At 42.4% G+C, this 24,705-nt stretch overlaps 1 protein-coding gene across 1 annotated transcript in view; it reads left to right on the forward strand.

The window, feature by feature from the left end:
• The window catches only part of OVCH1 (ovochymase 1), a 56,460-nt gene that overhangs the window by 25,974 nt on the left and 5,781 nt on the right, over positions 1 to 24,705 (forward strand). The window contains exons 14-25 of the mRNA XM_065407460.1: positions 1,208 to 1,336; positions 2,464 to 2,641; positions 3,058 to 3,130; positions 3,876 to 4,071; positions 4,948 to 5,105; positions 6,375 to 6,531; positions 17,280 to 17,315; positions 17,867 to 18,005; positions 18,794 to 18,933; positions 20,508 to 20,642; positions 21,903 to 21,938; positions 23,608 to 23,832. Of these exons, the coding sequence (XP_065263532.1) occupies positions 1,208 to 1,336; positions 2,464 to 2,641; positions 3,058 to 3,130; positions 3,876 to 4,071; positions 4,948 to 5,105; positions 6,375 to 6,531; positions 17,280 to 17,315; positions 17,867 to 18,005; positions 18,794 to 18,933; positions 20,508 to 20,642; positions 21,903 to 21,938; positions 23,608 to 23,832 (1,602 nt within the window). The remainder of the gene's footprint in view (positions 1 to 1,207; positions 1,337 to 2,463; positions 2,642 to 3,057; positions 3,131 to 3,875; positions 4,072 to 4,947; positions 5,106 to 6,374; positions 6,532 to 17,279; positions 17,316 to 17,866; positions 18,006 to 18,793; positions 18,934 to 20,507; positions 20,643 to 21,902; positions 21,939 to 23,607; positions 23,833 to 24,705) is intronic.

A 24,705-nucleotide genomic window follows, 5' to 3' on the forward strand; every position in this document is an offset into this window, starting at 1 on the left:
TGTGAGTTAAAACACAATTCACTGAGTCACATTTCCATTCTGAAGAAAAATAACTCTGTACTCAAAGTGGGAGACGCTTATTACAAAATTTCAGGACAACTTTTGGACAGCAGACTTGTACTTGACTCAAGGGGGAGGAGGGGAAACCAGTACAATGCGGAGGAATGAGAGGCAAGAAATTCTGAATTCTGATCCTGGCTTTGACACTTGGCCTTGGCCAAGCCACTTCCCTTCTGTTTGTCCATCTGCAACCTGATGGTCATCGTACTTCATGTCTTTAGGGTTTTTAAAAATAAATATTAGCACTAGAGTGGACCAGAAAACAGATGTTAGTTACCACACAAAAATTGTGAACTCTTGAAAACGTTTTCATTCTGAATCAGAACAAAGTCACAGATTAAAATACATTTTTATGGGAGCTAAATTCTATATTTTTTTTAAAAAGTCCATTTGGGGAGAACCAAAACAGAACTTTTCAGCTTTTTCCCCAGACTGCCAGTCTCCTCCTACAGTGATCCTTGCAGCTCAAAGAGCTCTCATTTAGATTTTCCTGAGGAAAATCCAAATTTTCCAGCAAACTTTTTTGGGGTTTTTTTTATTTATCTATTTTTTTTTATTTATTTTTTTCAGAATCCACATGTTCTGTTGGAATATCATTCTGGTGGAAAATTTCCTAGCAGCCGGGCAGTAGGGAGACTGGGTGCTTTATATAGGCAGAGAGAGAGAGAGAGAGAGAGAGAGAAGGGGAGCTGCCCGTTGTGCTCCAGATCCTCAAAATGGTGGCTGACGTGTGTGTGCAGGTTTAAGAGGCATTGAATGCCCATCGTATATAGATGGCAAATGCAACTTTTTTAAGAGGCTCTCTTGGTGGGAGGCACTTACGCAGCTAACTTGTTTTTTATTAATTTTTCCACTATAGGAACTAAACTAGGACGTTGTCTAATTCCTGAGAGTATATAGTAGCTTAATTTAGGCCACTACTTCCTTCTCCTTGGATACCCTTCGATTGTACCTGGCCAAAGTGTTTGTTTCAAATTAAAAAAAAAAAAAAAAGTCCCCCACAAAATGGCTTTTTGAGCCAAGTGAAAATGACAAGTCCCTGTTTGGTTTTTCCCTCCTATGGACAAAGTTTAGCAAAGCTGGAGATGAGTTTAAAGTGATATTCTGAATTTTAAAAGCAAGGGGGTTTCCTTGTTTTTTCTTACAGCCAATCTGTGTGGGTTCTCAACCCCCAGCCCAATTCTGAGCCCTGGCAATGAAATGTTGATACATTTTGAAAGCGATGGGGAGAACAACTTCAGAGGGTTTAAGGCCAGATTCACCTTTGTTCCTTCAGGTTGGTGGAAAGACCTTTGGTATGTGTTCTGAACTCTTGATCTTATTTTTGAAATAATCCCCTATCACTATGCTGGGGGAGTTCAAGATGGAACAGTTTCTACTGGGAGAATTCAGTTCTTTCAACAATGGTAAGGAATCAGAATTCCCACACTGGGAACACCGATAGGACACTGACACTTTTTTGATACCTGAAACTTGCAGACTCTGTGGCATTCTGAACTACTTCTAGAAGTATCCCATCCAGGGACTGCTGCCCTATTACAGCAGTGGGCGTGGGAAATTGGGGTAACAGTCCCCTGAATGACTGCTGTTGCTTCGCTCTCTTATATGCCAGCTGCTAACATTGAAGGATCTGGCCTTCACTTGTAGGAGTTCCTCCTACAGGATTGGGGCTTTGGTGGAGAGGAGGAGGAAGTGGGGCTATGACTGATGCCTTGAGAGTAAAATAGGTTCCATTCATTCTGTCTTCAGCAGAAGAAGCTGAATCAGTAGTTGCAGAACCAATTGTTCTACAGACGACCACTCCAAAGAATATCCCCTTAGGTAAGTTGGTAACAAACTCATTGTAATGGGCTGTGTCAATAGTTCTTCCTGTCTTATAACCAGAGGATCCTTAGGAAATAGACTTCAGTGGTGCAGGTGCACATGGGCTGTAAGGTATACACAGTAAGGAGGTATAAAACATATTCAGAGTGAAGAAATGGGGAGAAATGCCCACTTATCTTTCAGGGGTTGTGCCCATCCAGTGCCACATTATCCATCTAGTTTAATCCTTTCTAACCTGGATTGGGGGAGGAAAACTTGAAATTGATCCATGTATTTATAGGGTGGGAGAAAGATACAAGCATCTGTCTGGGCTTTATTTGTTCTTTTGAGGTATAATATGGAACCTCTGTCCAGGATTCAAGTTCTCAGCCACCTACATCAAGCTTGCATTTCTTCTGCTCAAAATAAGTAACCACACCAGCTGCTACCCCTCTGAAGGGAGCCTGCTGTACTGCATCTCTTTGGGGTGTATCTGCTTTATAGTCTTCATTGCAAACAAAACTAATGTGATAGGTGCAAAGGAAGAGAGTCTCGGAAGTCAGTATGTCACTCACTAGCTTTCTGGCTGTTGTGTTGCAGATGTCTGTGGCTTTCCCCCATTTAGTCCACAGTGGCTGTCCAGACGTGTTGTCGGGGGAGAAGAAGCATGTCCCCATTGCTGGCCTTGGCAGGCAGGCTTGCAATTTTTAGGTGACCATCAGTGTGGCGGTGTCGTCATCAGTCCAACATGGGTACTCACAGCAGCCCACTGTATACAGTCGTGAGTAAACCTCTCTGGCAAATGCTTCCCTGTGCTTCTATGTGCACAGATATTCCTTTTGGGACAGTGTATGTCCCCTCCTCTAGGATAGAGAAACAATGCTGAAAAGTACCCGCACTCCCACTTATAAAACTCTCCTTTGCTTGTTTCCAAGGCTGTATTTTAGCCTTTTCCTGTGGAAAACATTGTCTCAGTGGGGGAGAGGGGGTTCACATAAAATTAGACCTGGTGTATTTCAGCAACTTCCACTTGTAGAAGACTTGGTCATGGTGAAACTCTGACTCGTCACTCTGGGGGATAGGTGACTAATTAAACTGGCATTGAAGACCAAGCAAAAGATGGTCAGTATGCTGAATAAGGAATACATAAGGCTGGTTATACACAGATCCAGTGCAGTTATTTCTATTTTACAGAACAAACAGACCACTGCATTGGACTGTCATCGTGGGAGACCATGATAGAATCCTGAAGGAGTCAACAGAACAGGTAGAGACTAAACAAAACAAGCTAAAATGTGGATTGTGTTGATTCCTCTTCCCTGCTTCTTTGTAATAGATCCATGTGCACTAAATAAAACCCGGTGCTAACAAATAAGATGAAATAACCAAAGAAAGGTGGGTGTCTTGGGTGACCAAAGGGAAGAAGAGCATTTGAAACAATATAGTCTGTGGACTTGCATGGCAAACCTAATCCTTGATGATGCCTTTTAAGGCTTTCTCTTGTTAGTATCATTTTTTTTTTTTTAAGTTTAGTAGTTGGCAAAACACAAGCTGTAGTGCTTTCAGCATCTTGCTGTCTTAATGTTGGGCAATACATCTTCCTACAGAATCACTTGTTGACCAGTGCCTTTCTATGCATTAAGTTGAGTCAAGGGAGCAAAATCATAGGGGTAGTTTATGTTGGTCTTCTGCAAAAACATATCCGCTTAGATTAGCAAAAGGAAATAGAATCCTCGCTCCTAAATTCAGGGGATTTTAATATAGTCTCTTCCATTTGTGGCCCATCTGTAACCAAGAGTTGGGGGATATACTGAGGTGACCTCCAGAGTCCTGAATCTTCCCTCTTTTAATCTGTTTTGACTCTTCTCCAGCCTGACCCCGATTTGTGTCTCTTCCAAAATATACTTTAAACCCATCTCCCTTTAATGTCCATTTTCAGTTGTATCTTCCCTGGGCCAACCTCTTTGATCTCATCATTTTGCTTTATTAACGTTTGATCCTGTTTGGTACAGGTGAGAAGGGTGAAAACTATTGTGGTGCACCCTGACTTTGATACAGTGAGCTATGACTCTGATATTGCACTGATCCAACTGGATGTCCCTCTGGAGTATAACACTGTTGTGAGGCCAATATGTTTGCCCAACAGCACACAACCGTTCTCTTCCTCTGTTCTGTGCACCATGACTGGCTGGGGGAGCACCCAAGAAGGTATGTAGTATGTTCTTCTTCTCTAAATGGGCAAACAAGATGGAAATGTCTGTGAAGATTCTACCTCTGTCCTGCATCTCTTAGTATCCTTGTCGGGTGTGCTGAGCACTATGCTAGGTGGGGAGTGGATGGCAGGATCCACAGCTCTTCCTACGCACAGGTGATTTTAGCATTTAGGAGCTTTCTGCTATCTCTGTACAAATAGATGTATTTCTTACATGTTGCTTATGGGCTGGCTGATTTGCAGCTGTCTAGCTATAATTAGAATCGTGTCCAGGATTGCAGGCCTAGCAGTTGCTCTTGAGTAAAGCTCCCGTGCTTTTGCTTTTATGTTCTGGATCTTACTTTCTGGTTTGTAGGGAGTGGGAAGCCTCACAAACCATCAAAGGGTTAAAATGATCAGGGCACTGAGGAGAGGCTCCTCAACAAGAGGTATGTTCATTCGGAGACAAACTTGGGGTAGGCTGGGGAGACACTAGCTAAAACCTTGGCTTTTTCCAGCAGGAGCTGGGTTTGAATCCATTTGCTGAACAAAGCCAAACTGAGCATCTGCTTCTGCTCTGAAATAGCTATACTGTACTGTTGGCAAAGGGGATCCTCCACAGTCTGACATAATGTGTACAGGCACCAGCCTGTATTATTACATAACCAGAAGGTTCAGATAACCTGGAGGAAAGTTCAGTTCCCATACTCAGCTGCCTGGTTGGATTAGAATTGTGGCTGTTAGCAAGGGGACATGAGGAAACGTTTGTGTGTTTTTAGCCGACGTCTCTTTCTGTTGGTTTCCGTCTCCAGTTTTGCATTCTCAGCAGGTTCTTTAACCCTGCAAATAGCTTGCAATGTGATAAATGTTCCTCTGCCAATTTCTCCTCCCAGCAGATGGGAGCCTTGCTAGTCGACTGCAGCAGACACAAGTACCCATACTTGAGAGTGAAGTCTGTGAGAAAAATTACTATTTTAATCACCCCGGAGGGATCACAGCTAGGATGCTTTGTGCTGGTTTTGCTTCCTCTGGAGGGCAGGATTCCTGCCAGGTGAGTTGCTACTAAATGCAAGTACCATTGAAGATGAGTCTTGGTGATTGTTTTTCTGCTGTATTTTAATGTGGTAGAAAGCGTTGGGAAAACTGTGGTAGACCAAATCCTACCAACAAGGCAGCCGCCCCCGATAACTGTCTACAGCAGGAATGGGCAATGCACAGAGCATCAAAAAACAATAAACACAATTAGCCCAAACTAGAACTGAATTCAAAACATGGAGCTGGAGAAGCTTAGTGGCAAAAACAACCAGTGGTGTATTTGAGCTTTCAGCTGTAACTGTGATCGGGCCTGAGTAACTCTGGGCGAGGGGAACGTTCTTCCTTTTATGTTTCTTGAATCCCACCCAGTGAATAGATGACAAAGCCAGGTTAGAATATTGGGTTGCATGTTTTATATTAGTTATATGAGAGAGTAATGTTTAATAATTGTTCTAGAATCCAACTGGTCAATAGGTTGCTTATAACCGTCTGTAACACCTACTGGTGTGCTTATCTCTAGAATACAAAATATTCATGCCTGTAACACATTTCATTTCTATTTACCTTTATTAACCCTTGATAAACTAGTAGCTGAAGGCCTGTTCTGTTGCATGGTTATGGCAGTTGAGCCAAGTAATATACTATCTGTGCAGTCTCCCTTGCACAACCAATGAAATCGATGCATGCAAATTAGCTGTGGAGTAAGAGTGGTGGTTGGTTATCTATATCACAGTGGTCTAGGAGTCCTGGCAGGGCATAGATGCATGTCTTATGGTCGCTGACACTGCACAGGTGTCATTTGTAAAGTCAGAATGGCTGAGAACTTTAAAAAATGGACGGTAACAGACTGCAAAACCCAGTGATGATTGAATCTGGTGGTACTTTAAACACACAGAGCTACAACCATTGTTGTTGCTGTTTACATCACTTCACACTGATTCTACAGGTGTGCAACATTTCAGAGTGACAAGCTTGGAATCTAATACAGATTATAAATGGAATATTTATATAAAATGTGACTGAATTTAGTACCTCCTGATTCCCAACCCTGTATTCAGTCTTCCAGACCACTTTGTTAGTAAGGCAATCTGATTTATTGAATTAGCCATCCCAGTCCATGACTAAGAAACCAGGAGCATGAGCTGGGCACACTCAGTTCTCCTATTCAAACTTTTCCCCTTAACTATGGTCTGTGACTGCTCTTCACTTCTGTGACTAAGATTGTAGAAGATGAATGTAGGAAGTTTCTACTAATATTCTAAGAAGTCCCTCTGTGTGCTTTCAGGGTGATTCTGGTGGCCCATTGGTTTGCTATAATGAAAAAGAGCCATTTATTCTTTATGGCATCATCAGCTGGGGTGTTGGTTGTGCCAGGCCAAAGAAACCAGGAGTTTATACAAGGGTGAGGGTCTTCCTGGATTGGATCAAATCCACAATTAGAGGTAAATATCTTCTTTCTTCTAAGCAGTGTGTGTCCTAAAGGAAGAGCTTGCTGGAAATATTCAAAGTATTTTGTGGACAGCAGATAGAACATTTTTCATCCAAAAACAAAAATCTTTTTTTTTTAACCACTTTATTTGATTTTGAACCAACAAAAAAAAAATCAGAAAAAAACCCCAAACTTTTTTAAACCAAAAATTTTCCAGTTTTCAGGGAGGGGTGTGTGTGTGTGAGAGAGAGAGAGAGAGAGTGAGAGAAACCTTACAGGAAATTTCAGACAAAACACTTTTGTGCATTTTTTTCCACATTTCTCATAGAAAAATACCATTATTTTTCCATCAGCCCAATTTTAGAGATGCAGAACTTCCGGAATAATCTGAAATGAAGTACAGTGCACCAGTACACACCAAACTCTAGACAAGTGCATTTTGAACACTTCCGAGTATGTACTATCGAAAGAGTAATCAATAACACAGCTCACTAGAGAATGACTAAAATACAGTCTGTGCCTCTTAAAAGGAAGTGGACCATGTTCTTTACAATGCAAGGAATACTTAGAGATGACAGGAAGAATGTTTTAAGGCAGTGTGTGTGGTCTCCGAGTCCTACTTAGTATCCTCACAAACCGCCATGCCTGTGGAATTGGGATGTCTTCCTAACTGAAGTAGAGCAAACCACTTATTTCTTCCCCACAGCAATTTCACTGCTGATGTGGCTGCCATCCATCCCAAGGGATATTCCTAATTCTCCATCCTGTATCTTGTCAAGCTAGTTCAGGAGGATGCAAAACTAAAACCTACTCTGGTTAGCAAAAAAATCCTTTTGATATTCTAGCTATGTGTGACTCCGCATAATGCTTTTATATATAGATATATTTTTAAAAAATTGTCTACCAGCAGAACTGCAGTGGTGGCAAATGCAGCTCTGTTCCCCATCCTGATTTCTGGCATAAGGGGTTAAAACTATTCACTTGTTGGCCTGCTTAGAGCAGTTGTTATCCAGTGCCTTTTCATAGATTAAGCATGACTTTTAGACCTGCTCTTAACTCAAATGAGGAAGAAGAAATGAATTTCAACATAGTCCGGGACTCAGCGTGAGCTTTTTTTTAAAGCCTTTTTACAATGGTCATTACTAATGCAGGATTGCTAAGTGCGGTTCATGAGGGTAGCAGTCTCAGTCATCTCCCCCAGATGAATTAGGTGGCTAGAGGTCTCTTCCATATTGGAAGATCTAGTATCGATGGTTGTTGGGCATTAGCTTTCTATAGTTTCGCTTTTTCATGAGTTTACCCTAAGATAACCAATCTCAGGAAGAGAAGTGCACAGATCTTTACCTGTAAATCAGTTTCTATGGTGGAGGTTTTACTATCGCTTGCTCATGTTCACTTCTGCCTCTATAGATGGCTTCATTTGAAAGGTTTAGCGTTCCATTATCACTTCACAAGCAAGGCTATGGTCAATCTGACTCTTGGTGGGATGTCTTAATCCTGTGGATGGGTACTGTCTGGTTTCCCACAAAGCTGTCTCTCTACAGATTATACATAGCCCAGGACATCTTTATTAAACTGTCCTAGTAATAGACATGTTGTATCTCTCTCTACAGAGATTGAACCAAATGCGCTTCAGGTAAGTAATAATGGACATGAAACCTTAACACAGACACCAATGAAACGGCCTACAAAACTAACAGGAGCTGCATACAGACAAGGTAAAAACTCTCCTGCAGCTACTTTCAGTTAATAGTGCTGCTGGTCTGTCTCTTGCATACCCTTGTATCCTGTGTAAGGTGGTGGGCCAAGATTCAGCTTGGTAGTACCGTACAGGGTGCCAAGCTAGGCAACTGTTGTCAAAGTGTGTAAAGGCCAAAAACTTTGTAATTACAGTGGATTTCTTGGAATTGCCTATTGATAAGAGATCTTAGGGTTAGATACAAATAATCCTCTTTTAACCCCCAGACTAGTGCAGACAAGCTAAGAGAATCTATAGTTGTAGGAGTCTAAACTGGGGGCAACAAACAAAATTACTTGTTTTCTTTTGAATTCCATCAACCATAAGCTATTTTCCTCAGTGACTGTTTTTTTGTTTCTTTTTTAAAACAAACAACCTTCTTGCTGTTAGTTTTTCCTTACATTGCCCCCACACTACAATCTTAAGCCATTTGATACCAGCCACCATGTTCTCGTGCCCTTCCCAGCCCCATACTACTAGCATAACTGCCAATCAGAAAACAATTTCCATCCTCTTTTTTAATATTGCTTGAACTGTTGGCCAAGGGATTCAATATATTTTGATTATTGGCTAGAGAATAATTCTCCATCGTCTACTTTCATAAGAATTTGGCCCTTAACTAGCAGGTTTTCTCACAGGATTATGACTCGCTTGACTTAAAATATTAATTAACCCTCATCCTTGTAAGTTAGGGAAATGTCAGAATGCCCTTTTCACAAACTGGTAAACTAGGGAGTAACCAGCCCTGCTTGGGCCAAGAGCAGGGACTGAACCGGATCCTCTCGGAGCTAAAGGCACGGAATGCGGCCACTTGAGTTGACGGACCAAGTCCCTACCTGAAAGTGGTAGCAGACTTTCATAACTCTTATATGGACCAGCCTCTACTAGAATGACCAGTTTCTAACGTAGGTTACCTACTTTCCTTAATGGAACTTACTCAGTACTGTAGGTGGTCTGAAAAGTAAGTGACAGCACTGGGACTAACACTTGGCACTCCTGAGTCAGCAAGGATTTCAGAAAGGGGCAGGCGGGTAATAGGTGCCCATATAAGAAAAAGCCCCAAATATAGGGACTGTCCCTATAAAATTGGGACATCTGGTCACCCTATAACTAGCACCCGTGCTGATAATTTCAGCAGAGGTCAGGGATTTGAATGGTCATCGAGACTGAAATATCCCTACAGAATGATGCCTCCAGGACAGTGTGGGGGACTAAGGGAGGATATAATAGAAGTGTATAAAATCATGACTGGTGTGGAGACAGTGAATAAGGAAGTGTTATTTACTCCTTCACATAACACAAGAACTAGGGGGTCACCAAATGAAATTAATAGGCAGCAGGTTTAAAAACAAACAAAAGGAAGTATTTTTTTTCACACAATGTACAGTCAACCTGTGGAACTCCTTGCCAGAGGATGTTGTGAAGGCCAAGACTATAACAGGGTTCCAAAAAGAAGTAGATAAGTTCATGGAGGATAGGTCCATCAATGGCTATTAGCCAGGATGGGCAGGGATGGTATCCCTAGCCTCTGTTTGCCAGAAGCTGTGAATGGGCGACAGGGGTTGGATCACTTGATTACCTGTTCTTTTCATTCCCTCTGGGGCACCTGGCATTGGCCACTGTCAGAAGACAGGATACTGGGCTAGATGGACCTTTGGTCTGATCCATTATGGTCGTTCTTATGTAGTGGGTGGGGATGCTCACACAGTTGTTAGCAATGCTGTACCTCTTCCATACAGAGAGCATCAGTTACCAGCAGAGCAACCTCCGCATAGGATTCATTTAATTTGCTTACATATAGAATAGAGATGGGGTACACACTCCTTCCTTCGGGTTCCTAGCCTAACCACCCAGCCTACTAAACTGTGAACTGCAGGCTTTTCCCCGTTGTCAGCATCCCGTGCTCATGCATAATGTCTGGGGTGAGGGGTGGTGAGGTCAATGCTAGCTTTAGCAGGGATTTCACAAATTTCAGTGGTGGAGGAAATGACTTGCAAAGTACTAACGCTATTACAGAGAGATTATGGCTTTTAAAAGATACTGCTGTGGTATGCAAAAAGCCCTATTGTATACAGGATTAAAGGGGGACACAGATCTCACTAGCAGTTTTGTTTTCTCTCCTCCTGCTTACAACACTCACACAGATGCTTCAAAATATTTCCCTATTGATTTAGTCTCTTTCCACTTGGGAAATGCTGCATTTGATTCCCCTCTGTGTGCATGGAGCACAAGCCAACACAGCTCTGTTCTTCTTGTGCCCTTATCTGTGTGTTTTCTAAGCAGGGAAAGCATTCTTTGCTTTCCCAGAAAACATCCACTAACTTGCTGAGCCTGTTGCCTAAGCCTGGACAGGTTGGTAAGAGACCAGTGTCAGATAAAGAATAAATCATCACACTGGAAAATTGTCCAGATTAATGTACATGTGAAAGCTTGAGCTGGATAGCTTTGTTAGGTTTCTCCCCATTGAATACCCAGTTCACTCTGGAACTGTCCAGGGTCATTGGCTGTTTGGATGGGCTGTCAGGCCAGTTTTACAAACTCTTTTTTGGTCTCTCCTCTTAAAAGCCTGGCAGACTGGGCACTCGGTCACTTTGGGGATGTTGCCCATCTTGCTTCCAGTAGCTGGATTGCTGGGGCTTTCTCAAAGCACTGTGCTTGCCTTTTAGCACTGGAAACTCATCCTCTGTCTGTACTGGAGTATTTCACTTCTATCATTCCAGGCACTGGAGACCTGGGGATTGCTTAAATACTAAATTATGGGAACTATACCATATCTTTATTAGGGAGAAGCAAAAGTTTGCCCTCGGTTACACCTGTGCATTTCAGAGGACTGCACATTTGTAACTGAGGGCAAACTTTTGCTCTTTGTCTTACTAGAGAGACATTTAGTGCCCTGGGTCTCAGTGATGACTGAAGCAGTTACATGCAGTACTAACAAGCTATTTCCCATTGGCCATATTGTCCTCTTAGGATCTCTGATCTAAGACTTAATTAATAGGCATTGTAGAGCAGTAAAAGCTCTTTCCCAATGCTTCTGTGACCAGCATGTGCTCTTCTGTGCAGAATGTCCATCGGAAGTGGAGTTAACAGAGCCCAGAGGTTTCTTCTCATCCCCTTGCTCATCAGGCTACATGGGAAGCTTGAATTGCTCTTGGGTGCTCAGAATGTCCCCCAGAGGCATGGCAAAGCTCACAGTAAAGCATCTGTCAATACCAGCCTCACGGAACTGCCAAGTGGAGCTCCTAGGGATATATGAAGAGAGCCAAAGAGGAAGAAAAGTAGTAGGTAATCAATAATCTAACTGAAGCTTTTCAGCACTTACTTTCTCCTCTGTGTGTTGAATTTTTTTTAAAACTGGCCAGTGTCCATAGAGTGACTGTGCCATACTGCAGGCTGAATTTACTTTAAGCTACATTTTAAGGCCAGATTCTCTGAGTGTATATTTGACTTAGTTCTGTTGACATCAGTGCATCTGTTTAAAGCAGCAGAGTCAGGCCCTTAATCAAATTGTATGAATGGCAAGGGAGGGTGTGTGGAAATCATGGTGTAGTATTTGGATAGATATGCAGGTACTATACATTAGACATTCTGGCCTAAATCAGTGTTTCTTGACCCTTTTTTCAGGCGATGTACCCCTTACCTGACGTAAAAACATTTTACAGTCCCCCTTACAGGTCACCTTTTCAATGCTAATGATAGGGTTATATATATAAATAAATAAAATATGGCTTCTGATTATAGTTTTTAACTGATAAAACACCCCTGATTTAAAAACAAAAAAAGCCCAGTGATTTCATTATTCAACAAACATGGGAAATGGCTACCTGTATCTAAAGGTTTGTCTATACTGAGCAGTAAATTACTCCTGGGAGAATTCTGTGCCACTGCATATGCACAGAATTTGTCCCTTGAAGAATTTTTTTGCTTCCCTGCAGAAAAATGACTTTCTGATGGGGAAGCAAAAGGAAGCCACAAGATTAGTCATGTCACCCTCCCCAGCAGTATGTTTTGGGTGCCCAGGGCAGCCAGCAAAGAGGGAAATCACTGTGGGGCAGGAGGTGGGACTGGGGAAGATGCAGCTGGTGGCTCCTACCCTGCACCGAGCTCAGCTGCTAGTCCCAGCTGGGCTGAGGAGGACGGAACTTCCTCTTCCCCTGCACAGAATCCGGGGTCAGGTCAGACCCACCCCCAGATTTCTCCCCCGGTTGTAGGAAGCTCTGCAAACTACCCCCACCCCCCATGCTTCCTGCACCCATCACTCCTCAGATGCAAGCGGAGGGATCACTGTGCAGGGAGGTGCTCCCCCATCTGCCCAACCCCTGTGCATCCAGGTACCCCATCATACCCAGACCCTTCCGCTGAGCCTCACCCCCTCCCCTGCACTCACTACCCCCCAATGAGCCCCACTCCCTGTCCGTGGAGCCTGCCACTGAGCCCCCTCCTGCTGAGCCCCCAACTACCTTCACCTAGACCCCCCCCGCAGAGTCCCATTGCACCCCACCCCCACCCCAACAAGCCCCTGTGCATTCAGATCCCGCCCCCCCACTCAGATCCCCCACTGAGCCGCCTGCACCCAGCTTGCCCCACACAGAACCCTCTCAACCCACACCTGGATCCTGCCACACTAAGCCCCTTCACACTGGGATCCTGCCTTGCTGAGCCTGTCTGCCCACACCTGGTGCAGAGGGGCAGGGCCCTGGTGTGCTTCTGGGGCAGGCCCAGTCCTTGGATTGTGTCAGAGTTGGGTGCAGCCTTGTCGCTGAGTCCATGTCCTGGGGGGAAGCTGCGCAGTGATTTCCCACCTCTGTGCAGCCAGTGGCCTGTGCTCCCCAATGCCATGCTGGAGCCTCCATGTTTATTTGACAAATAAAATTTGCAGAATTTTAAAATATTGTGTGCAGAATGTTTAATTTTTTGGCACAGAATGCCCTCAGGAGTAAGGGCAGACTACAGGGATTTGATGTGTGGTGTTTATCCATGTAGACCCGCTGGTGCATGCTAAAAGTTTCCTACTGCACTTCAATGTAGTGCTGTTTGAGGCAGTACTATGTTAACACCCATAAGGGAACATTGCAAAGAGATCACTTGTTTCAGTGTATACTAGTGTAATGAGTAAGACTGTCTACACTACAAATTACTTCGGTATAACTTATGTCGCTCTGGGGTATGAATAATCCACACTCTGAGCAACATAAATTACTGACCTGAGCACCAGTATGGACAGCACTACGTCAGCGAGAGAGCTTCTCCCAGTGACCTAGCTACTGCCTCTCGTGGAGGCAGGAGTTCAGTTGATTGGAGAGCTCTCTCTCATTGGCTTAGAGCGTCTTCACCAGAAGTGCTACAGTGGCATAGCTGTGGTGTGGACAGTATAGACTGTCCTATAATATACTGTTACCCTTTTGGCCCAAGCAGCTACTAAAAAATTTGAGGTCTAGTAGGCTGTTCCAGTTGGAAGTAGAAATTGATGGAATCTTGTAATTTTCTCTTTGAAGCAGTTTTGGTGGGGGGGGGGGGGGGAGGGTTGTGTGTTTGGTTTGGTTTTTTTACAAAGAATGTACTAAGTCCTGTGCCTCTGAACACAGAGGGAATCCAAATAGCAGAAAACAGTTTCTTTTGTGCAAAGCACCAAGAACACACTTTTTTTTTTTTTTTTTTTTTTTTTTTTTTTTTAGCCTGCATCTTGACCCAAAAACCTCCCCAGGTTTCTTCCAGGGTCAACCACTGTGCTTTCAGCTGCTCCTTCGGGCAGTCTTCCCCCTCTGTGTGTTCTTGTCTGGCCTCTGTTTCTGTGTGATTTCTTTCCCCATTACCCCTCCCCCCACTTACCCAAAAGAACACTCTGCCAAAAGTTCCTGGGTAGGTTCTCAAGTACCTTCTTGTCTTAGTCATGTTAATAGAAGGGAGAGCTCACGCCTGCCCATTTCAATGGGGTTTTAACTCAACCCATAAAAAGGTTTCACCCAGCTCCTTACACATTACGTTATACAAAAAGAAGGCCCTGAAAAACCTATTTTTTGGCATCTACATAACTCAAAAATTCCTAAAAATACCCCCCCCGCCCCAAATTTAATAAAGCCCCCCAAAAACCCAGAAGACCTAAATATATTTAAGTGGTTGTTTTGAGAGGTTGACAGAGACCCTGGAAGTGTAAGGGAGCATGGGGATGGAAAAGGGAAACTTTTTTTTGCTTTAGATTTTAACAAAATTTTCAATTCCTCATGACCCCACAATTGTCTTTTGCAACCCTCTGAACCCACCAGTTGAGAGAAAGGGGTCTACATAAACAAATGAGATAATATTGTGCCTATATTTAAAATAGGCAGAAACTATGGAATAGGGTTGGAGAGAGGGGTCAGAAAGAAAGTAAGGTGCCAGCTCCAACATCGTCTTATTTATTTCATGCAGATTTACAGATTCGTAGACTTAAACACCATAAAGGACCATCATGATCATCTAGTCTGACCTCCTGCACATTGCAGGCCACAGAACTCACCCACCCACTTCTATAGTTCAGGTGCACAACATTCTGTATTATACAACCATAAATAAAATAGAACTGGAGCTGCTATGTGCAGAGGAAAAGGGAAAATCAAGATAAGAACCTTGGAATCCCTGTGAGGAAATGGGTGGGGGAAATGGCTTTTTCTTCTGTATTTAAAAGCGCTGTGCTGATGGTGGGGTGAGGGGTCAAGAAGAGGCAAATGACTAGATAGCAGCATGCTCCCGTTGCTGCTTGAATGCCAGCTCCATCCCCAAAGAGCTTTATTAGCATTCTCCTTCCTATTCCGTATGTGCTATGAGTAGAACAGGAAGTGGAGTGAATTGTAAGTGTTTCAGGAGAGGGCTTGGTGTGCGCTTGGGGAGAAACGAGGCCTTTCTAATTGTTTAAAACAAAACAATGCCCAGACTGTTTCTGGGGAAAAGGAGGGGCTAAAAGCCACAAGGAGGAAATAGTGGTAGCAGCTGATGTAGTTAATCATAATAGAACAAAGAGTGCAGGGAAACAGACCTGAGATGGGGGGACTTTCTACTGTCCTTGAGACCTGCAGTTCCCTTGGCAGTCTGCATTTACCATTGGAGGATAGGATTAAAATTCAAAATGATCTGGAGAAATGGTCTGAAGTAAATAGGATGAAATTCAATAAGGACAAATGCAAAGTACTCCACTTAGGAAGGAACAATCAGTTGCACACGTACATAATGGGAAATGAGTGCCTAGGAAGGAGTACTACGGAAAGGGATCTGAGGGTCATAGTAGCTCACAAGCTAAATGAGTCAACAGTGTAACACTGTTGCAAAAAAGCAAACATCATTCTGGGATGTATTAGCAGTAGTGTTGTAAGCAAGACATGAGAAGTAATTCTTCCGCTCTACTCCGCGCTGATTAGGCCTCAACTGGAGTATTGTGTCCGGTTCTGGGTGCCACCTTTCAGGAAAGATGTGGACAAATTGGAGAAAGTCCAGTGAAGAGCAACAAAAATGATTAAAAGTCTAGAAAACATGACCTATGAGGGAAAATTGAAAAAATTGGGTTTGTTTAGTCTGGAAAAGAGAAGACTGAGAGGGGACATCAGTTTTCAAGTACATAAAATGTTGTTACAAGAAGGAGGGAGAAGAATTGTTGTTCTTAACCTCTGAGGCTAGGACAAGAAGCAATGGGCTTAAATTTCAGCAAGGAAGGTTTAGGTTGGATGTTAGGAAAAACTTCCTAACTGTCAGGGTGGTTAAGCACTGGAATAAATTGCCTGGGGAGGTTGTGGAATCTCCATCATTGGGGATTTTTAAGAGCAGGTTAGACAAACAACTGTCAGGGATGGTCTAGATAATACTTAGTTCTGCCATGAGTGCAGGGGACTGGACTAGATGACCTCTCAAGGTCCCTTCCAGCCCTATGATTCAGTGATTCACACTCATTGTAAACAATGCTCTGCTTCTGATATGCCTAAAGGAAAAGCTATTTTCAGACCTCTATCCAGCTTCTTGCATTGAGCAGGCAGAGCTGAGACATTCCTTTAGCCCCACCTGCATTTATTCGGAAAAGCTGGAGACAAGGGAAATCAAAAAATTGGAAATCAGAGGATCCAAACAGGATAGAGTGCAACAGGGGTCTTGGAAACAATTTCAGATTCAGAGGCCCACACATAGGGTGTCCCACAGCAGAGGCCCACATTTTAATCCAAACTGGCCCTCTGGATGGCAAGCAAACAGTCCATCTGATCTCAACTATCTGTGGGTCATAGGATGACCAACAGTTCTGTTTCCTACCTTGTCCTTAAGTTATTGCATAATAATGGAGTTCTGCTCTATAAATTATATGTAAGCTTGGAAGGATTATGTTATCAGTAAATATTGATTTGACTGTGTACACACAAACCGACAAAGTATTTCCATCGATGATGATCAAAATATACAGATAAGCAAAATAAGAGAAATGTTGCTTGAGAACTTCTTAGTTCAATTTAAGGATATTTACTTTGTATGTTTTGATGTGATGTTGACAATTTTGTTTTTAATGGCTAATAAAGCTTTAACTCTTTGAATTTCCATGTCCGTTGTCATTAGTCTGACCTCTCCATAATTTTCGCCCTGTGAACATTTTAACTGATAAAAATTAAAATGCTTAAAAATCATATCCAAAATTAATTTTAAAAAATCAATCATTAGGCTTGGCAGAAGTTGGGCTTTTTTTATTTTCATCAAGAAAGACACTGAAAAATACAAACAGATAAATGACTTACAGCCAGTATATGTTTCCAAATACTGCATGTATTAGGCTTTATTTCCTCTTCCCCTTAGTTTTTCAACTTCCCCCAGAGAGATCTTTGTATTAATTTTGTAACTATGATGCAACTAAATGTTGCACTTCCAGGATTGGTCTCCAGAGCAGTTTCTAATATTTCTCCTTTTGCTTGGGTTTGTTTTTCTCCTAGCTGAACTATGTGGTGTCCTGCAGTCGCCTAGGACCTTTCTGAGTCCTGGCCCTGTGGTGAAAGTGGTGTTCCATTCTCTTACCCTTGCAGCCTTTGGCATTGAGTACATGGTCTTCAGAGTCCAAGGTATGGTAAGGTGACACCCCCATTGCTAGAGAGAGAGAGAGAGAGAGAGATGGCTGGTAGAGAGTGAGCTGAACCATTTGACCTCCAATTCAAACTAACCTGTAAAATTTCAGGACTCTGCTTGCTTCCAGAAGGCAGTGGGGTGCATATATAATAAGGGACTCTCTTCTGGAGGAACCAATTGAGTTCTTATTTTACTGAGCCCTACATGGGAAATTAGAAAAACACAGGATGAAGAAAGCTGGAATGACCCTAAAATGAGCCTTGATATTTCTTTTTACAGAGAACTTAAATAACAAGCAGAAATGTCTTGAATAATGGAAAATAATCACTATTGGTATCAAATTAGTTGGCAGCCCAACTGTTTTGTTTTACAGATAATTTTAATTTTAAAATGAGGCATTTTAATTTTCAGCTTTCTTTAGATGGACTTTAGCTTAGGGACCATCTTCTAGAGGCACTCATGTGGTATTGTCTTGGCCATTGGTAGAAGTGTATTTAAAAGACAGTAGCAAATTGAATCCCAAATTTTACATCCAGTTTCTTTCTAGGGCCAAAGATTGGAAAGATAGTGAAACGTCCCAAGGATGTGAACCAAGAATTGTCACGCTGCAGGGATGTCATTCTCACCGACCCGGAAGGATTGATCCAGTCACCAGGCTATCCCCATGGCTATCCTAATGCCACCAGGTGAGAGTGAACTTGTTTAATCCCGTTTCTTGGAACTCTTAAACTAGGTTCTACAAAACTGTGGATGATCTGGGATGAACGAATGATTTTTTCCACATCTAACTTTTGTATTTCATTTACACATCTTTTGAAAAACTCAACAGGTGCCACAGAAGGCAATTGTGGAACCTGTCTGCCTCTCACATAGAAACATGGTGATCAGAAGGGCTAATGCTGCTACACCCTTTCTAACAATTAGTGGCCAATTCTGGCATCGTTCTGGTAAAATCATTCATCATGTTGTCAGATGGAATGCTGAAAGGGACTCTCCCTCCCCCTCCTCTGGCATAGAATAACTCAGCAAGGTGGTAAAAAGGGCACTCTTGATCAGTTTTATCCCAACCCTTTTTGCAAGGCTTGTCTAGTTCCTAGCCCTTTCTTCCCCCAGCTTTTCCCATTAAGAGGGAGCGGTGAGTAGGAGTGGTTGCTCAGTGAAGTGTTAGGCAGCTAGGAAGCTTCATTGGCACTGGTCCATCTTGTTTCTGAATAAGTGTCATCATTTTATGTACACTTTCATCAACTGGCTGATAGTTCATTTTATTCATAATTTCTATACCAAAATGGATTCAAACCAACATCCCAGCCTGGATTAGAATCTCCATTTTGTTGTTTGGGGTTCGTTTTTTAAAACAGACTCAAATTCTTTTCTTTCCTTGTTCCTTCCACCCCATTTTAGTAACAATCCCGTGAAAATGTGAGCCAGTTGTAGGGTGCATGTGATTGGGTGTTAATTTGTTCTTGCCCTGCAGCTGCCACTGGCGAATTGTAGCCCCGTTAAAATCCATTATTCGGCTTGATTTCCTGGCCTTCTGGACTGAAAAGACTCTGTCTGGTTGCCATGGACAACTGATGGTGTATGAAGGATTTGAGCCAAGCAAGGAGTTAATAGGTGAGAGATTTGCTTGTGGTGCTGCTGGAAGAGGAAGAGGGGAACCTCTTCCAGTTTTCTTAGCAGACCATTGGGCAATTTACCACACGAAAAGAGAAATTCCAACTTTGTTTCTATTTATACTGACTTTAGGGGAGTGTCTTCTAGCTAGTTCATCATCATTTCTATTTCTAGGAACCATTTCTGTAGTTCTATTGTAGAGATGGGATTGGTTGGTTGTTTCACTGTTCATGATAAATTTGCCTTAAAGGCAGATGTCAGTCACCAAATTGTTGGCCATTCAATACCTTAGGAACAAATGCACGTTAGCATGTGGAGTGCTTTCTATGATGCTTCTCTCAACACTGCTGTGCATGACAGTAAGCAAGTGACAGTTGAACTGGAAATAAATTGCAGCAGATACTATTATGGGGCCCTCAAGGAATTTCTACTAATTATTTATACATTGTCTCAAACAGTTCTGGCCTACAGGGCACCGAAGTGGCTCATTCTCCAATGAACGTGATGCCCTGTGATCGATCCATTGGTCTCCACATTAAAATGTGTCTTTTATGAAAACTGTGAAACAACAAAATAACTTCCAAAGAGACTGTTCCCTCCCTTGTGTGTAACCCTAACAGTCCAAACAGTTAAATAGAAAAGTAACTAAAATCTCATTAGTGCCATAGCATATGACCTCTATGTGTAAGATTATAGGATCAGTCAATTTTCAACCATCAGAGATGTCTGTCTGAAAGCATTATCTTCCCCAACCCAACCACCACACCCTAATGCTTTTAATGGTTACAGCAAATGTGTTTTTACCTTTTTGGTTTTGGTTTGTTTTAGTCAAAGTGCACTTTCTCTGTTGTGAGAAGGACACTGTCTTGTTTATAAGAAGTGTGTACAATAACCTTTGAAATTCTGCTCTATCTTGGCACTGGTCTACACTACAAACATAGGTCGGTATAACTATGTCACTCAGGAGTGTGGACTTTCCATACCCCCTGAATGACATAGTTATACCTACCTAACCCTCGGTGTAAACAGCACTATGTGGATGGGAGGGCTTTTCCCGCTGACATAGCTACCGCTTCTCAGGGCAGTGGAGTACCTATGTCAACCGGAGAAGGTCTCCCGTCGGCGTAGGTAGTGTCTCCACTAAAGCTGCACCAGTGCAGCTGCAGCTCTGTAAGTGTAGACAAGCCCCTCAGTCTGTTAATCAGAGTAGAATGAACTCAAGGTGGCTCAACAGACTGAGGTTTCATTTCTCACTGATACATGAAGGATTTTTACAGGTATAGTTTAAGGTTTTCATTTTTCTGAGGTGCGGTGGGGGGGAGGGATAGCCCAGTGGTTTGAGCATTGGCCTGCTAAACCCAGGGCTGAGAGTTCAATCCTTGAGGGGGCCATTTAGGGATCTGGGGCAAAAATTTGTCTGGGGATTGGTCCTGCTTTGAGCAGGGGGGTTGGACTAGATGACCTCCTGAGGTCCCTTCCAATTGTGATATTCTATGATAACAGGTCTGGGTAAAATACAATAGCCTAGCATTGTGCCTTTCATGGTTATCAACTGGAATCCTACTACCTGGCAGGTAACTTCTGTGGTGAAATTTCACCTTCTCCTTTAAAGTCTGATGGTCCAGTGGTGACGCTGACCTTCACGTCCAGTGCTGAAGTGGCTACAAAAGGGTTTGTTCTGACCTACTCTTTCCATGATCTACAACCTGGTAAGTTGATTACAGATTTGGTTTTGAGTGGAGTATAGAGGAAGGTTATACAAAATGTAAGAGAAAAATACATAGCAGGAGAGTCTCATGACCATTTATAAAAAGAAAACAAACCTAAAGAAGAAGCTTTAATAAATGTTCAGACAATATCTGGAAGGTGTAAAGCACTACGAGAGAGAGAGAGGCTCCCAACCTATCCATTCCAGAGAGGAGGCTTATTGACAGTCAGAAATCTGGTTCTAACCTAGTCTCTATTATTTACTAGGTATTGAAGCAATTCACCAAACTTCTGCATCTTCTTTTCCCATCTGTGAAATGAAGGTCACTAATTAACAGCCTGACCAAAGTACTGTATATTCCGGTGGCCCCACCCATTCTGCTCTGCGTAAACTACTAACCCCTATCACCATCCCTCCTTGTTGACTTCTTTCATGACCATTCTTTTCCTTTCCCTCTCTTCTTATGCACTGAACTCCCTCCCTGAGCTAGTATGCAAGTTCATAGCTTTCCTCCTTCAAACGCCTCCCCGCACCCCAAAGACTCACTTCTGCTGCACCTACAAGAAACCAGCTAACTCATACAGCAGTTAAGGTTGGTCAGTTTTTAAAAAGTGATAGATTTAAAAAATTGATTTTTTTTTCTTCATCACTCATCACCTTTCTCTTGTAGCCCTGGATTGGAAGCCCTTTGGGGCAGGGACTGTCATCTTTGTGAGGATAACACCTAGCACATAGTGGGTGCTACTGTCATACTACGAAGTAACTTTTGATACCCTGGGATCAAAGACATCATAGATGTGAAAAATTATTGCTTTGTCCCTTAGGATACTACTACTGTTTTTCATGAAAGCAAATCACTTTGTGACCACAGCAACCTAATCCATCAATTCTCTCCCCTCCCCCACCCGCCCATTTGTTATGCCACATAACAAAACAAGCAGAACATTTTGTCCATGTAAAAGGTCTATCCAATATAAATATACTGTCAGTTCTGGTAAATGAGTTTATCCTTGTAAATTAACAAAACACAATCATATCTTTAAAACTTCTCCTTTTTTTTTTTGAATATTACATATTTGGAAACCATACAGACCTTTTAATGTACATATAGGGGAACTACCTGTCCCTGTGTCAGAGTATGGTTCTTAATGCCTAATCGCTCAAGAGTTCGTGTCTACCCATTGAGGCATTCAGAATCCCTAGTTTATTTGTATGGTGAATTTAACCATTAACGATGAATATGGGAACTCTCTCATTTTAGGTTCTGCATTAGGAAAATTGAAAGCTGCTGAAAAAGGTAAGATCAGTTCTAGCTCTCTCTGCCAGCTGTGCGGGGAGGGGAGACGCAAACAATCAAACCATAAATAGCTTTTCTAAATGTCTCCTGGATTTTATTTGGAGGAGGGGCTCTGTGGTGGTTAACTTCAATACTAGAACGTAGCCTGTAATATAGCCAGCTTAGTGCCTTAACAGTTGCCCTTCACTCAGTCTGGGTGATGCTTCCACAGTTCTGTTTCTTTAATATCAGCTGGCTGCTGCTTTGTTTCTGTTCCTGCATCATGAGTTTCCACACAGGACCAGAGAAGTGTGTTGGTAGCTGGAACATAAAGGAATTCTTAGCTAATCTCAAAGTCCGCCTCAACTCCCTCAGATTTTGAGTGATGGGAAAGGAAAAGCAGATAGAGTTCCCCCTTTGCCCTTGCATCCTGGAGTTGTAGCTAAAATGGCTAGGCTGTCATGCCATATGTGACACATCTGGGGGAAGGAACACACTTTTTTTTAAAGCTTGAAAATGTGAACCCTAGTGTGACATCCCGTTTTTCCAGACCCTTCCCCATGTCATTCCCAATAGCCTGCAGTTCTCCCTCCCTCACTGCCCCACCAAATGTACCCAGCATTCACTATCCGCTTCATGCCCACCTTAGTCTTCATCTAAATGTGTGTGATGTCAAATTGCTAGTGGTGAAAGAACTGAAAGTGACTGTCCTTTCACAACCTACGTAAATGAAATGTACAAGCAAAAGGACGTTGGAGAAGCCTGGAGTAAATAAAGAGTAAAATTTATTTTAAAAATAAGTGAATTCCAGCCCTGCAGCCTGCTCTACTCTACTAAATAAAACTGAGGAAATACATCCATTGGCTTCAATGGGCTTAGCCCAGGGATGTTTTTCCAGGTATGAATTTGTCTAATTAGAAATGTTACTCCTATTGCTGAATTGTACTGGTCGTAGGATCTCCGATAGCTTGGCCTTTGGCTCTTCCAGAGTTCAACACACTTCCCAAATGATGGATCCCTTTTCCTCCTTCTAGAACAGCTCTCCTATTTTAAATATACCTGTTAAGGACACTGTATCAAGCTGTGTGGAGAACTACGTTTGCTGTGCAGGTAGACCTTAGTATCAACAGGAGCTTTGTTCAAGCAGAAACTAATAGAATTTAAGTTCCACTCATAAGTATGCTTGCTTTTGTTGTTAGAAAATCATAGGGGATCAGGATTTTTCCAAAGCTGGGTGGACATTTTTGAATGAAACTGTTTTTTTCACACCCCTCCCCTCCAGCAAAAAAAAAAAAACAGATTCAGGTTGACTGAGCCCTTTTGTAAACTTTTGTATAGAATTAATTGAATTGTTTCAGTGGAGATGGGGGAGGGAGAGAATTGAAAAAAATCAGAGCGTTTTGTTTCGACATTGAAAATGACTTCATTTTGAATTTTGGTTCAATTTTTGCTTTTGATACGCCAAACTTAAAGAAAATGTTTTTCCTTTTGGGTCTAACAAAATGCTTCCATTGACTTAAAAAAAAATTTCTCTTCACATCTCCCAGTTATGCCAGTGATCCAAAAAAAACCCCAATCAGTTGTTTGTACAGCTCTAGCATTTTCAGACCATTTTTAATGGATGTTAGAGAAGACAGATTTCTGTCAGGGCAAAATCTCAACCACTGAAACTCTCATTTTTATCTTTAAGGGTGTCCAGTCTTGGATCTAATTCCAGTTGGATCTGCTGAGATAACATCTCCTAATTACCCCAACACTTATCCCAACATGCTGAACTGCACCTGGACAGTTTATTCCACTTCAGGAAATAGGTTGAAAGCTGTGATCAGAGACTTGGTAACAGAGAATGCAAGAGACTGCATTTGGGACTCTTTGAACATTTATGATGGCCCAAATCACTCTTCAGGGCTGCTCGGTAGGTTGATCTCTCTCTCCTGCCTTGTCTCAGGGAAGTTGGCCAACATATGATGTGGGGACAATCTCTCTATGTGGGGAACTAAACAAGGTGAAGGAGAGGAAAATGTGAGTTACTGTAGGTTTTCTAAAGGTAATGAGTGCTTCCCGAATTGTTCTACAATTCTTATTGGGTGCGGACTGGGATGGACTCTGAAGACATTTTGAACTCAGGGACTTCTCTCTTGAACTATTTGTGGGGGTAACAGTAAGAGGGAGCTGCTGTCTCATACTATCTTTCTCTTTCCACTGTTCCTTTCCTCAGTCTTGTGTATCTTATGACCTGCTGCACTATATTCTATTTGTGCATCTGATCTAATATTCAATTCATGGACAGATACTACTCCTTTGTTTTGAATAGTGAAGGTAGTCTTACTGTTTGGGCATAAACAGAGTAGGATTGCTTTAGAATGTAAGAGTCTCCTTTTCTTGAGTATGGCTTTTTTTTTTTTTTTTTTTTTTTTTTTTTTTTTTAATTCTGTGGCTTTGACAGAGGACCTTTAAAGGCTGAAGCTGATAGTTTGATAATTAAGGAAGCACTGTGTCTTGTGAAACACAACTATATGGAGGACTTTGTCAAAGCTTTTCCTCAGACAGTTTACTAACAAATGGCCCAGAGCATCTCACAACTGAATATTCTTGGGAGGAGAAAAATATTTTCACCCTCTTCAGGAAGGATATTAAAATACTCCTGTACTTAAAGTATTATCCCCACATACTGTAGCAGTAGACTTAGCCCGGAGCACTCAGACATTGGGTGACTTTGGGCAAATCATTTAAGATCCTAGCAAAGCTAGCAAAAGAGCTGTAAGTGGACCCCTGCCCCAGGAATCTT

The sequence above is a fragment of the Emys orbicularis genome, chromosome 1 (genome assembly GCF_028017835.1).
Source record: "Emys orbicularis isolate rEmyOrb1 chromosome 1, rEmyOrb1.hap1, whole genome shotgun sequence".
Taxonomy (NCBI): domain Eukaryota; kingdom Metazoa; phylum Chordata; order Testudines; family Emydidae; genus Emys; species Emys orbicularis.